Source organism: Arabidopsis lyrata, assembly GCF_000004255.2.
Source record: "Arabidopsis lyrata subsp. lyrata unplaced genomic scaffold ARALYscaffold_1, whole genome shotgun sequence".
In the NCBI taxonomy this organism is placed as follows: Eukaryota; Viridiplantae; Streptophyta; class Magnoliopsida; order Brassicales; family Brassicaceae; genus Arabidopsis; species Arabidopsis lyrata.
Window position 1 is genome coordinate 846,386 of NW_003302555.1, and position 13,731 is coordinate 860,116.

General features: G+C 36.5%; 4 protein-coding genes across 4 annotated transcripts; 2 read left to right on the forward strand and 2 right to left on the reverse strand.

Annotated features, from left to right (window-relative positions):
- The first annotated feature begins 2,591 nt into the window (after positions 1–2,591).
- Positions 2,592–5,196, forward strand: LOC9328206 (putative uridine kinase C227.14). The gene is made up of 12 exons (XM_021012100.1): positions 2,592–2,801; positions 2,899–2,999; positions 3,071–3,114; positions 3,481–3,558; positions 3,668–3,860; positions 3,951–3,981; positions 4,063–4,121; positions 4,212–4,285; positions 4,397–4,483; positions 4,573–4,634; positions 4,730–4,758; positions 4,860–5,196. The coding sequence occupies exons 1-12, from the start codon at positions 2,738–2,740 to the stop codon at positions 4,944–4,946; spliced, it is 909 nt and encodes a 302-aa protein (XP_020867759.1). The 5' UTR covers positions 2,592–2,737; the 3' UTR covers positions 4,947–5,196.
- Positions 5,197–5,266: 70 nt separating this feature from the next.
- Positions 5,267–8,093, reverse strand: LOC9325497 (transcription factor bHLH7). The gene is made up of 6 exons (XM_021012099.1): positions 7,544–8,093; positions 6,933–7,055; positions 6,700–6,765; positions 6,463–6,528; positions 5,989–6,069; positions 5,267–5,889 (listed from the first exon to the last, which is right to left on the reverse strand). Exons 1-6 carry the CDS (start codon positions 7,910–7,912, stop codon positions 5,674–5,676), a joined length of 921 nt encoding a protein of 306 aa, XP_020867758.1. The 5' UTR covers positions 7,913–8,093; the 3' UTR covers positions 5,267–5,673.
- Positions 8,094–8,927: 834 nt separating this feature from the next.
- Positions 8,928–11,500, forward strand: LOC9328207 (putative clathrin assembly protein At1g03050). Its single transcript, XM_021012098.1, has 4 exons — positions 8,928–9,625; positions 9,742–9,947; positions 10,039–10,905; positions 11,038–11,500. Exons 1-4 carry the CDS (start codon positions 9,162–9,164, stop codon positions 11,298–11,300), a joined length of 1,800 nt encoding a protein of 599 aa, XP_020867757.1. The 5' UTR covers positions 8,928–9,161; the 3' UTR covers positions 11,301–11,500.
- Positions 11,453–13,277, reverse strand: LOC9325498 (beta-carotene isomerase D27, chloroplastic). The gene is made up of 7 exons (XM_021012101.1): positions 12,941–13,277; positions 12,697–12,842; positions 12,528–12,620; positions 12,377–12,438; positions 12,102–12,208; positions 11,686–11,778; positions 11,453–11,578 (listed from the first exon to the last, which is right to left on the reverse strand). The coding sequence occupies exons 1-7, from the start codon at positions 13,197–13,199 to the stop codon at positions 11,544–11,546; spliced, it is 795 nt and encodes a 264-aa protein (XP_020867760.1). The 5' UTR covers positions 13,200–13,277; the 3' UTR covers positions 11,453–11,543.
- Between the last annotated feature and the right edge of the window lie 454 nt (positions 13,278–13,731).

Consider the following 13,731-nt stretch of genomic DNA (forward strand, 5'->3'; position numbering starts at 1 on the left):
TTTACAATGTATTTTAAAAGGTTTTACAAGGTACTTATAAGGTTTTATAAGGTATTTATAACTTGTAAAACCTTTTAAAAAACTTGTAAAACCTTATAACTTGTAAAACCTTATAAAATAGCTTGTAAAATCTTATAATATCTTATAAATACTTTATAAATACGTTGTAAAACCTTTTAAAATACATTGTAAAACCTTATAAATACCCTGTAAAAACCCTTTAAAATACCTTGTAAATTTTTCCCGCCAAAAATTTAACGCCAAAAAATTTGCGGAATCACTTTTCCCGCAAAAAAAATTTTTTGGCATTGTTGAAAAGGGGTATTGTTGAAAAGTGACATTGAAAAAGTGGCATTTTTGCAAAAGCCCCTATTTAATATCTAATTAAAGTTTATAGTACTATTTGTGGAACTTTTCAAATGTAGAGTTATTTTTAGAAGAAAACTTATTTTAGTGTTATTTTTGTCAATTTCCCCTTTTTTCAATCTAAGAAAAATAAACTGAATAGTTTGAATTGAATATTCTAAACTTATTTTCGGTTCTGTTTATCCAAACCCTAAGTTCAATAAAAGTTTACACAGGGGGAAATAAGCACATTAAATAACATTGGGGATTTCAATATTTATCTTTCGATTTTTGGGACTATTTTGCAAAATAGATCACTGAAATGGCCCCGTGGGGAAAAAAAATCACTAGATTATTGAAATGACAGAGCGAGAGGAAAGTTGAAGAACATTGGAGGCCCTATCAGAAAAAGAACCACAATCAACAAAGATTCTAATCTCGTTTTCGATTTTTCAATAAATTCATTTTTGAAATTAGAAGAATTTTTTTCAATATACGTACACTATGAGTCTATGATGACAATATATACCACGAAAGAGCCGCCATTGTCGTTTAAGCCGTACAAGCAGGAGAATTGATCACGAGGAAGATGCTCCCCTTTGTACGTTCGTATTATTCCACCGACAAGAAAAGAGAACCAATCTATATACTCTCCCAACAATCTCAATCTATATTAATATTAGCATGTAATTATGCGACTTAACTGACAATATGGAAACTCAAATTTGATTGATTTATTAATCAAATAAAACCGTGATCGTGAAACTCTTTCCCTCAAAATGTACTCTAGAAATACAACGTTGGGTAGAGATCATACTTGTAGTTTTGTAGGCTTTGTAGCACACATTATTTAGTGATCCTGACCCTTTCAATGCGAGTTTTTGAAAAATTAGGCTCTAATATCAATAAAGAAGTTCATGTTATTATTGCCTTTATTTAATTTTTTTTATTTTTTAAAAATTATATATATGAGAAGTAGTCAATTCCGTATTCATTCACGTGTTTTTTTTTTTCAGTTCAAACGTAAATTAACTAATTCACAACTTCATTGTTCCACTTTGTTATCAATCACAACATATATTCTTTTTGAGTATTACAAAAGGAAAATGATTCATATATGTACTTGCAGCTTCAAGTTGATCTATTTTAAAGATTCTATCTTTCACATGCATCTCCCATATGAACTTTGCCCTGAAAATGGTTTGGTTCATAACTTCATATATCTGTACTTTGCCCTAAAACTGGTTTGGTTCATAACTTCATATATGTACTTCTCAAGTTTAATTTTTAGACTTTATTTCGAACGATCATCCAACATACGATGAATGAAGAAATTATACTTATTAGGAGAGTTAACTACGAAATAGTAACAAAAAATATCACCTTAACAGACCCGTCATTGGCCTAGATGATACATATAAAGATGACTCAATTTTTTCTGGGGTTGATAAAAGGTAAATTGCATTTACAATAAAGAAATGTGTAGGAATGAATGCGAATGCACTATTTTTTCACGAGACAAAAGAACAAAAATAAATGAAATTGGGAAACCTAAAAGAGTCCAAACGAGATAGTGAGGAGGAACGTGTCGTCGGTAGAAGAAGGTCTCTGTTCGATCCATACTATCGAGAACATATTCGACATGAAGAAGAGATTACAATTGGACCCAACTTGCTTTTGTTTTCCGGAAATTTATTTCTATTTTCTTAAATCTAAATTTTCAAATAATGTATCAAATAATATCCAAAGAAATTATGCGTATATGCGGAGAAAATGAAAAAGCACTGGTAAGCTGTTTAATATTCCAACAAGGCAATAACATGACAGGCCACGTATCTCTCTCACATAAATGAGTTTACACATTTATTCATATTTGAATTCGATGCTTTTGCATGGAATGGAATGGATGAATAATAATCTTCTTTTTTTTCCCCTAGTTCATTGGTATATATATTTCAAGATCCTTGTGGTATATAAAGTAAATTGGCTCCATGGAAATTCGAAAGGCCGCTTATTTACTTACATGAGGTCACACATGAATTTTGATTTAATTGGCCGATTATGTTTTTTAGAGGTAACTTCAACTGCGTACTCCAATTTAGCGGACCATTAATTAAACCAATCGAACTGGCCAGATCCTGGCCCAGTGGGCCGCTGGTAAGTTTTTGGTGAAATTCAACGCCGAGAAGCGAAGGAGCATGACACGTGGCAATTAAATAAAATATTATATTTGATTATTATCCTGCAATGCCAAATTCTTCTTCCCCGAAGACAAAAAATCGGAACTTTGATTCGCAACTGTTGTGATTTCATAGCTTTCGTTCGCAAATTTTCAATTTTTACTGCTTTTTGAGTGACAATTTCAGATTTTTTTTTATCTGTACATCCATCAATGGAGGTTTCTTCTTTCTCCACTGTACCCAGATACTGTAACTCACGCTCCTCTATTCCTCCAGGTTTCACAATTCTCAGTTTTTCCTTGTTGGGTTTTGATTAAGAGCTTGCTTGCTCCTGATATTAATCAATCTCCCCTTTTCTGGATTCATATTGCAGAATTGTCTCGTTTCAGAGGATTCAACGTTCACTTATGGGACCAATCTCTTGTTCCTCTTCATTTGAGCTTTCGAAAAAGAAAGACCACCCCTCGTTTTTTGGTGGGTTTTCAATTTTAGATTCATATTCACTCTCTTGTCTTTTGCTTAATCTTCTGTGTCAACTCTTGCAGATTTCTTGCAGTCAGAAGAAAGATGTCACTGTTGTTGATGGAAGGTAAAATCTCACTACTACTGTGTAATTATCAATCTCCTACCCATCTCAGTAACTTGCAGATATCTAGTCATTGTATAGAATCTTATAGTTTATGGTCAACAAGTTACTCTTTTATAAGATGATTAGACTGTTCCGGGCCGATTCTAGACCCGTCTTTTCTCGATCCAAACTTATACTCAGGACTCAGGAGGCCTTTTTCTTTGATGAGTTGTTTTGATTAGATTCTTCTTCTGTATTTGTAAGACTCAAGAAACGGATAAATGATTGTATCTATTGTTTCCTGTCAAATACATATGTGTTTTTGTTCACTTTTCTTCTCATTGCTTCTACCAAAGTATTGACACACAATTTTTTTCTCCTTGGAAGTTGTATGGATGAGATATATGATAAGTTGGCGGAACGTCTTGTCCCCACTGCAGCAGCAATGTTTAGCCCCAATCTTAAGTAAGTTTGCTACTGTTGGAAACCCTCTATAAATGGTGTTCCAGATGTTTTGTTAGCAGCCCGAGCATTTTGATAACTCTTTAATAACTATGTGTGTTGACTCGTGTAGACGTTTGGTCGGTTTGGCTGGTCCTCCTGGTGCCGGAAAAAGCACATTAGCAAATGAAGTTGTGCGTCGTGTAAATAAGCTATGGCCTCAGAAAGCTTCTTCTTTTGATGCTGAGGTTAAGCCGTCGGATGTTGCTATAGTACTTCCCATGGATGGGTTCCATTTGTATCGTTCGCAACTCGATGCTATGGAGGTTGGGCTCGTAATATTTTGCTGAGTTATATTTCGCTCTTTCTGTCTCTTGCTCCTTGTTTTTAAAGAGAATTTTGTTCTTTCACGCTAGGATCCCAAAGAAGCCCATGCCAGAAGAGGGGGTGAGATCTGTTAGAATTATCTTATACATGAGATTTTTCGAAATGTTCAAAATTGGTTTGACTCTTCTATCCATTAATCAGCTCCTTGGACTTTTGATCCTGCGCTACTACTTAACTGTTTAAAGAAGCTGAAAAACGAGGTAAAGAGGTGGTTACAAGATCTTGTTGACCTTAGGATCTTGGAGTTAGGAGACTTACATTAGACTCTGATAAGTTTTCAAGCTGTCCAGGGCTCAGTTTATGTGCCATCATTCGATCATGGAGTTGGGGATCCAGTTGAAGATGATATCTTTGTTAGCCTCCAGTAAGTAGTCAGTAGCTTCCTAAATCTGTCAAATCCAAATCTAGTATCATATGAAATGGTTTTGTTTGCATATTCCCGAGACATTAGTTACTTTGTGTCCTCTTCTTACAGGCATAAAGTGGTAATTGTAGAAGGAAACTACATCTTGTTAGAAGAAGGGTCTTGGAAAGACATCTCAGATATGTTTGATGAGAAATGGTAAGACTAATCAAAAGTGTTTTTTCCTTTCTCACTCGTGGTGTTTGAGTTCGGTTTTACCAATTAATGTCTTCCATCTTCAATTCAAGGTTCATCGATGTGAATCTCGATACAGCAATGCAACGTGTAGAGAACCGGCATATCTCAACTGGTATGTACAATTTCTTCTTTCCATTCTTAAAGAATGCAATGACCTCAGAGAATCTCGCTTCTGTTCAATCCCTTATCCTTCTATGCGAATTACAGGTAAACCACCGGATGTTGCTAAATGGCGGGTAAAAGCTCTGGCTGTACTCTACTTAATATTCAGTTACATGGTTTCAATGGTTTGTTCATGGTATCTAGCTGCTTCTTTTTTTTCAAATTTGGATGGCAGGTGGATTATAACGATCGACCCAACGCTGAGCTGATAATAAAGTCAAAGACAAACGCTGATTTACTGATCAGATCTGTCAACATTTGAATCTACTTTCTTGGGGGCTATTGCATAAAAACAGAGTAAGATGAATAACGAAGACACAATCTTGCGCTTTAAGGGAAGAATGTCTTTTCCTTGTAATGGAAACTTCCGGTAAGCAATTTTGTTTGCAGTAAACTGTGTATGCTAATTGTCTCTGCATACTCACGGATTTTGTTCAGACGTGTTTTGTTATACACTTCCAGTGGATAAAATCAAATATTATAACTATAGTGATCAGTCCAGCTCCCAACTATATCATTTTGAATAGTTAGATGATCTATCCAAATTAGTGCAAGAAAATTAAGAGAAGAAAAAACATAATATAATACTACTAACATTTGTTTTTACTTGCTTTTTTACATAATTCATCAATACGATCCAACACCTTTCATTACTATTACTACAGCTAGCTTTACTACCTTCAAAGCCCTTCGTCCTGAAAATGATACTAAAGACTTTGAACCAAAAAGAGTTACTTTCATCAAAATAATAAAATATTAGCCAAGCAAGCTTTGCACAAAAAAAAAAAAAGCCAAGCAAGCAAGCGAGAGCTTTTTCCTTTCTTTTGACAAATCCCATTTTTACATCTTACTGCACAAATCCAACTTAGATTCCATCTCCAATGCCTTTTTACTTACCTTTCATCAGTCACAAAAGTCTAGTAGTGGGAAACAGAGCAAAATGTCAATCTTCAGCTGGGGACTGTTGGATGCTGTCGATAAAATAGAATCTAGGGTGGAGGATTCATCTCTGGTTTGACGATTGAAGAAGATGTGTCTGGTGGCTGAGAATGGTAAATCGCCATTGCCAATGAGATCGGCATTATGCAAAGAGCCTTTGATTGCAAAAGCTGCATCGCTGCTCCAACGTTTTCTTCCATCAGCTTAGCCACTTGCCGCTCTGTCCCATCGTTTGACCATTTCTCCCACACGGCCTGCGTTTCATCCTGAAGAAAGTTTTTACACCAAAAGTCAGTGAAAAAAACCCATCAACGAAGTTCTGTTCTTTTATTCTGTCCTTTAATTAAGTCTCTCTCTAGTCTAACCTCAGTTGATGATGACAATGGCATTTCAGTGACTAGTGGTGCGACAGCACCGGCTCCACCAAGACGGCTCATGCTCAAGACCTGCCGTAGTTGACCAGAGATAAAGCTTATGAAGAAAAAATAATATCAAAGCCCATCATTGCATAATATTCTTCAATGTTCTCATTAGCTTTATTACCATAGTCCTCAATTGTGATGATTCTCCCTGGGAGGGAAGCAATAAAAAGTGAAAGAGACTACTGCCAAAAACACACATAATCATGTGCTCTTTGATTACACTTGATTACCAGATTAAACAATTATAATCTTTTATTAAGATTGGTATTTTGGTTGAAGAGAGTGGGTGGTGGTGGGGACCAAGGCTTTATACCACCAAATCCTTCTGGCTATTTTAAATAATCTCTTAACAAACTTCTCATGATAACATTTACAAAAACCAGAAAATAGAAAACTGAAAAATGACTGGGTTTTTACCTTAACTTGGAGCCTGAGAAACTTAACATAATCCACAATCTCATCGATCATAGCAGCCCTATCTGTCTGCAAAAGGAAAACAAAAGAAACAGATGTGAATACCGCAGTTTCTATATGCCAATCACAAAGCTTTTATCTCAATGACAACTCCAGTTTTCTGACTGGTTTTGAGATCTCTGTCAAGCTCTATTTGCGACATGAGAACAGTAGCTGAAGCTCCATAAAAAAGATACCAACCTTGTTAACGGTAGGTACAAGTTCCTGCAACGCCCTGATCCGTTCTGCTATTCTTTCTCTACGGAGCTGTTGGAAAACAAAAACATTCAGGTTAGGTCTTAGTAAGTAAGAACTAATAGAACTTTCTCAACTAAAAGCTATGATTGAGCTTTGATCAAACATTAGACATGAACATTATCACATAAAAATAGGAAAAGAGACCAGAAGATAATAAAGTGTATCAAACATCTTACCCTCTCAGCGATGCTATGTGGATCAGTGGCTTGACCTCGCCTAGCCCTAACTCTAGGTCGAATTGTAGACTGTTGATGCGGCATTGGTGGAGCTGGCTGTGACATTGGCTGCCCATGGAAAACCTTTCAACAAAAACACAAAACAATGCCGCAGTAACGTTAAGAAAAAGCTTAAAACCCACTTTTCTCACAAGAACCGTCGCCATTAGAGCAGTTAAAGCAAAAATTTCAACTTCATCCACATGAGAAAAGAAACTAAAGAGCAGATTTTCGGACAATCTAATTTGGACATAAAGAACACTCTTTTATACTAAAGTTGCCTGCAAAGCTAATTTAAGAGTTATGACTTAAAAAAAACATCAAAATACTGAACTAGGGATTCTTCAAAAACAAGCGAATATCAACGAAATCTCAACAATCTGAGCCAAAAACTCCCGGTAACTATCAAATTTAGATCAAATCCCGGCATAATTCTAGCTTTCATAACAGGGTTTTCTCAAAAACGCCAACTTTTTTAAACCCTAAAGATTTTAATTTCACTTTTTGTTTTCTCGAGAACCACAAACACAAAAAAGATAAAACAAAAACTGAAGATTTAAAGAGAAACTTACAGGTTTCATACGATTATCAAGAACATCATCTTGGAAACGTTTACCAGTTCCATGAATACCATCGGGTTTAAGAAAGCCATGTCCTTTCCCTTGATCAAGACTTAATCCCAACGGAAACATCTGATTATGAAACCCTACAGGTCCACCTCCTCCAATGGCACCCATATGATTATGATTCCCTTCGTCGCCTGAACCAAGCTGAAGCATCATCGGAGGTGGACCCACGCCGCTTAATCCTCCGCCAATTCCAGAAAGACCAGAACCAGAAGACGCAGAGAAGTTGGAAAGCCCGAGGATCTGCTCAAAGAAATCGTCGGTAGGAGATGGATCGGAGATGCTATCATGTGGGTTGTTGTTGTTATTAGCCATGGAAACGAGTAAAGGTTTGAAATTTTCGACTCAGTAGAGTTGGGTGAGTTTAAAGGTAGCGAGTTATAGAGAAGTCGAAGAACAAGTTTCCATGCGAATCTTTTGTGGAGTTGTATTAGGTGAAGGAGAATGATGATGCTTAAGCTAATGAGGACGAAGAGACAGAGACGAGAAAGGATATGACAAAAAGACTCACTTTATGCTCTCTCTCTCTTTTATTTTTTTATTTTTGATAAAAGGACCTTACTTTATCGATTATTTTCGTTTTTGCCCTTGTTCTTATTTACCTTCCAGAAACTTGAAGTGGGCTTTATTTTGTTTTTAAGTGGGCTTTTTGTTTTGACTTTCTTTAATTTATTCACATCAAATTAGGAAAAGGTCTTTTACCAAACTCTTTTTTAGTAGAATGTTAAAAACCAATATAATTGTTTTTTAATTATATTTTATATATTATCAATGATAATGGGAAATTCTCCGCATTGTCGGGGTCGTCATCATCTCGTTAGTGGTAGAAAATAAGAGAGTTTTTTTAATTTTCTGTGTCTTTGTCGTTTTTCCGAAATCTAGCACTCATGGAGTAAAGTTTCTACTATCCAATTGAAAAATGACACGTGTAAAATTTTGCCATTTGGTCTCACCACTTGTTGTTGTTCATCCTAGTGCTGAACCATTGTCCAACTCGTTATCCATTTTGAAAACACAAAACAAGAGTTTATATTTTGGGAGAATTGGAAATAATCTTATCACGAGTTAAAAATATGTCAGCAAAAATGGGCTGGATCAATTTTGTTTTGTTAAATAAACTCAATCATGGGCTTCCATAGAAAAATCGCAAGAACGAATTTTTCCTCTTTAATCAAAATTCTCTTCCCTCTTCCCATTCATTAATGGCAAATTCACACTAAATTTCAGTTGACCCGTCAAATAATAAGTAAAAAAAAGCCACGTGGCTGCACTTCTGACCGGCCAAAGTCTCCAATAACCTCGGCGACTTGGATGGTGAAAAATCGACGAACAACAAAGAAACTACATTGACGAAACAAACAAACAAAAACACAGAAGAAGAATCAAAACTAAACTAAACTAAAAAAGAAACAGAGGAGAAAAAAGGAAACGACGAGGAAAAACAAAAACAAAATAAAACAACCCTCGTTCTTCCCTTTTCTCTCTTCAGATCTTTGTCTTTTTTCTTTTACATATTCTTTTTTTTTTTTTTAATACATTTTAACTAATTAAAATCACAATAAAAATGGGTTCGAGTAAGTTTAAACGAGCCATAGGAGCCGTAAAGGACCAAACAAGCGTCGGTCTAGCCAAAGTCAACGGTCGAAGCGCTTCTTTGTCAGAACTTGACGTAGCCATCGTCAAAGCGACTCGTCACGAAGAGTTTCCAGCAGAAGAGAAATACATAAGAGAGATTCTTAGCCTAACTTCTTACTCACGCAGTTACATCAACGCTTGCGTTAACACGCTTTCGAGACGTCTTAACAAAACCAAATGCTGGACCGTTGCTCTCAAAACCTTGATTTTGATCCAACGCCTCTTAGGAGAAGGAGATCAAGCCTACGAGCAAGAGATCTTCTTCGCCACTCGCCGCGGAACCAGGCTTCTCAATATGTCTGATTTTAGGGATGTTTCGAGGTCGAATTCTTGGGACTACTCTGCGTTTGTCAGGACTTACGCGTTGTACCTTGACGAAAGGCTTGATTTCAGGTAAGAGTGCTTGTGCTTGATCCAGGTTTCGATTATGGCTTTTCGGGTTCAAGTTAAATATGTGATTTGAATGATATCTAATATGCTGTTTGGTGTTTTTCATTTCGATTTTTGAGGATGCAAGCAAGACATGGGAAACGTGGAGTTTACTGCGTTGGAGGAGAAGCTGAAGAAGGAGAACAAGATCAAGCCGCTGCTGATCTCTCCACGGCTATCGTGGTCAGGTCACAACCAATCGCCGAGATGAAAACAGAGCAGATTTTCATCAGAATCCAACATTTGCAGCAACTTCTTGACCGTTTCTTGGCTTGTCGTCCAACAGGTATAACTTGCGTCTCACGGTTCCTTTCTCTCTGTGTGTTTGTTTCTTGGATAAAAAGTTATATAAGGAAAAAAACACACTTTTTTAACAGGTAATGCGAGGAACAACAGAGTTGTGATTGTGGCTCTGTATCCTATAGTGAAGGAGAGTTTTCAGATATATTACGATGTAACAGAGATAATGGGGATTTTGATTGATCGATTCATGGAGTTAGATATTCCTGATTCGATCAAGGTCTACGACATTTTCTGTCGGGTCTCGAAACAATTCGAAGAGCTCGATCAGTTCTACTCTTGGTGTAAGAACATGGGGATTGCACGGTCTTCTGAGTATCCAGAGATAGAGAAGATCACACAGAAGAAGCTTGATCTCATGGATGAGTTTATAAGAGACAAATCTGCTCTAGAACAGACCAAGCAATCAAAATCTGTTAACTCTGAAGCCGATGAAGAAGAAGATGATGCAAGAACAGCGGAAGTAAATGAAGAGCAAGAAGACATGAATGCAATCAAGGCCTTACCTGAACCTCCACCAAAAGAAGAAGAAGACGAAAAACCTGAGGAAGAAGCAAAGGAAGAAGTGATCATAGAGAAGAAACAAGAAGAAATGGGTGATTTACTGGATCTTGGGAATACAAACGGCGGTGAAGCAGCACAAGCTGAAGATAGCTTAGCATTGGCTTTATTTGACGGACCATACGCGAGCGGTTCTGGTTCAGAGTCTGGTCCAGGATGGGAAGCGTTTAAGGATGATTCGGCCGATTGGGAAACAGCTTTGGTGCAAACAGCTACAAACTTGTCAGGACAAAAGTCAGAACTCGGAGGAGGCTTTGATATGTTGTTGCTTAACGGAATGTATCAGCACGGTGCTGTAAACGCTGCTGTGAAAACATCGACGGCTTATGGTGCCAGCGGAAGCGCGAGCAGTATGGCATTTGGTTCTGCAGGAAGACCAGCAGGTTTTAAAGAAACATGACTTTTCTCTGTTTTATACTTTCTTAAAACTTTGCTCTGTTTTTAGTTCCCTATAACTTTTGCTCTGTTTCCGTTTGCATTCTGATGATTTAACATATTTATTCTATTGATTACAGCAACTATGTTGGCACTTCCAGCACCAGCAATGGCTAATGGAAACAGCGGAAACAATAACAGCCCGGTTCCCATGGATCCATTTGCAGCGTCATTGGAGGTTGCGCCGCCACCATATGTGCAGATGAATGATATGGAAAAGAAACAGAGGATGTTGATGGAAGAACAGATAATGTGGGATCAATACTCTAGAGAAGGAAGACAAGGACACATGAATCTAAGGCAAAACCAAAACCAACCTTACTCTTACACACCTCAATATTGATTGTGCGCCATAGAAGAAGCTCTCCTTGAGTTGTGTCAGTTTTTTGGTTTTGTCTACCAATCAGTTTGGTCTTATAGATCTACTAATCTTTTTGCAATTTTTTTAATTTTTTTGTTCTTGGTCAAATTCATTGGGGCATTTGTGAGGTTTGCTTCTGTAATTGTAAGATCTGGTATACCTTTAAAAGAAAAACTTAAATATGTTTTGATATCACAATTATATCTAATCTCTCTAATACTAGCTCTAATGCTTCACACCATAGCTTTTGTTTGATTTGCCTGCAAAACCAGAGAATACTCGTTGATAAAGGTTCTCAAATTTCTTGTTTAAGAAGTTGTCTTGTCAAATTCGACATTAGAGGATCGCAGAAGGTTTTCATTCTTACAGAATTCAAAGCATGGTTGTTTCATAGCAGGATCATCTTCGATCTCTGGAGGCTCCCGACCAAACATCATCTTACAGCTAAGATCATTAAAATCTGCAATACAAATGTTAATTAGAAAAAGTGAAAATGATTGCTTGTGTCTTAAGTCAAATCGTTGACTTCTTAGAAAGAATGATCACACATCATCATTCAGCTTGAAGACTTAATGGGTCTACTTGTAGTTAATGGTGTCCTTAATGGTGAATCAATGGGACCCCTAAAGATCACATTAAGCCTCCACAAGTTGAGAAGTGCAGGCTACTATTTTCATCATATATTATTAAGTTTGATATCAAGTACTGTTTTATCTATGCCCAAATCTTCCTGTTTCAGTGATTGCTATTATAAAGTAAAGCGAATGAGATTCAGCATAGTACCGGGCTCCATGTAGATAGGCATTCCAAGTGAGTTTTTGATGAAGATTTGGGATGGAATCTTACAAATATGAGTGCACATGCCAACACAATTTGACTGCTCAAGAAACCTACAAATTAAACAACAGTCAAGGACATGATATAAGTTACTGATCTCAACAGTGAAAATTAGCGGTTGGTGGTTGCTGTAATGTAATGATTGTTTGTGGAAGAATGCTTTTGATTTATGTCTGAAGTTTGGTGATCAAGTGGGACCAAATAGAGAGAATACACTTAACCTGCACTTCTCTATGTACACAACACTCTTCTCTTTTCTTCCATTAACCTCAGTCTCCCTCACCTTGGCAATAAAGTTTTCCAATTAAAACCCATGAAAATGTTCAGATAATTTCAACTCACAAAGACAAAAAAAAAACTAGGGTCTCTTACCTCTGAAGGTCCAACAAGCCAAACGAAAGATATCGTCGTGAAAAGAGCGAAGAGCTCCCTCGAGAGTTTTGAAGGTGGAAATGCCATTTTGATCTGTAATTTCAGCAAGAAATGTTTAAAATGTTCATATTTTGGTGCTACTTGATTTAATTAATCCATAAGAACTTACCAAGGAGCTTATCACTGTCGGTAGCGCTCTGTCCAAAGAGCTAAGAACAAACTCATGTTGTTGCTTGGTGTCAAAGTTACGCGCAACCCTAGTTGCCGTGTCCACTAACCTATCATAATCGGTACTCTTACTGCTACTACTAATCCCTGAAGAAAAAATTCTCAGATTTCTTCCTCAAACAGTATAACTTTTTAATGCACTAAACAAGCAAAGATCAAAGAATAGATGTGAGATAGATACGAACCTGCTGCGTCTTGAAGATTCTTTGATAAATAATTGATTGCAATTTTCGAGAAAAAGCTGTCCTGAATACTGGCATTCTTAGTATTCGATGGCTCAATTCTTGCTGTCTCTTTTGCAGCCTTGAGTTCACCGGAGTAGACAGGCTTGGAGCTGAGAGTCGGGGAAATGCTTGAGCGTCTATCTAAGCCACTTCGAGTATCGTTGAATCGAGTTGTGAAAGTGAGGATCTTGGTCTGAGAAAGTGATAGCTTAGTGTTCATCTTCTGGTCTTTGTAGAAGAAGAGCTTTTGGCAGAAATTTGGTTCTCTGTTTTATTTTTCTAAGGCCAGAAATTGACGTCTCCAAAGTATATATATATATGGCCTTGAATGCCTGTATCTTTTTTTGTCTCTATCTTTCATTAAAAAGATTTCTTTCTCTTTTTATTAAATAGACAGTCCTTTCTTTTCTTTTTTCCCGGTAAAGACAGAGTCCTTTCTAAGAAAGTTAAAACGAGAAAACAATGAAGAATTTAGAAAATTCTCATTTCTCTATCTTTTGGAAGATATTGTTTAAACCTCGAGAGGTACATCATATTTTTCTCTCTCTTTCAATTTATGACTTATAGATCTTTTCAAAAGGCTGAATGGTTAAAGTGTTTGAAATGGTATTTAATCTTCTTTTTCGGTAAAAATCTGAAAGAAAGCTATTATCATTTATATCAATTTGAATTAGTTATAAAAATCATTACTATTATTAAAGAAACATAAATATAAATATCACATATATTTTCGACAAAAAAAATATCACATA

What these genes read in the sequence shown, in the direction of transcription:
- LOC9328206 (XM_021012100.1), top strand. Translation starts at nt 2,738, where the DNA reads ATGGAGGTTTCTTCTTTCTCCACTGTACCCAGATACTGTAACTCACGC. An exon ending in CGCAACTCGATGCTATGGAG is followed by an intron (nt 3,861 to 3,950) that starts GTTGGGCTCGTA and finishes CTTTCACGCTAG; the next exon opens with GATCCCAAAGAAGCCCATGC. An exon ending in AGCCCATGCCAGAAGAGGGG is followed by an intron (nt 3,982 to 4,062) that starts GTGAGATCTGTT and finishes TCCATTAATCAG; the next exon opens with CTCCTTGGACTTTTGATCCT.
- LOC9325497 (XM_021012099.1), bottom strand. Translation starts at nt 7,912, where the DNA reads ATGGCTAATAACAACAACAACCCACATGATAGCATCTCCGATCCATCT. An exon ending in TTGATAATCGTATGAAACCT is followed by an intron (nt 7,056 to 7,543) that starts GTAAGTTTCTCT and finishes TTTTGTTGAAAG; the next exon opens with GTTTTCCATGGGCAGCCAAT. An exon ending in TTGTACCTACCGTTAACAAG is followed by an intron (nt 6,529 to 6,699) that starts GTTGGTATCTTT and finishes TTCCTTTTGCAG; the next exon opens with ACAGATAGGGCTGCTATGAT.
- LOC9328207 (XM_021012098.1), top strand. Translation starts at nt 9,162, where the DNA reads ATGGGTTCGAGTAAGTTTAAACGAGCCATAGGAGCCGTAAAGGACCAA. An exon ending in CTTGGCTTGTCGTCCAACAG is followed by an intron (nt 9,948 to 10,038) that starts GTATAACTTGCG and finishes CTTTTTTAACAG; the next exon opens with GTAATGCGAGGAACAACAGA. An exon ending in TTCTGCAGGAAGACCAGCAG is followed by an intron (nt 10,906 to 11,037) that starts GTTTTAAAGAAA and finishes TATTGATTACAG; the next exon opens with CAACTATGTTGGCACTTCCA.
- LOC9325498 (XM_021012101.1), bottom strand. Translation starts at nt 13,199, where the DNA reads ATGAACACTAAGCTATCACTTTCTCAGACCAAGATCCTCACTTTCACA. An exon ending in GAATCTTCAAGACGCAGCAG is followed by an intron (nt 12,843 to 12,940) that starts GTTCGTATCTAT and finishes TTTTTTCTTCAG; the next exon opens with GGATTAGTAGTAGCAGTAAG. An exon ending in GGCTTGTTGGACCTTCAGAG is followed by an intron (nt 12,439 to 12,527) that starts GTAAGAGACCCT and finishes TTTATTGCCAAG; the next exon opens with GTGAGGGAGACTGAGGTTAA.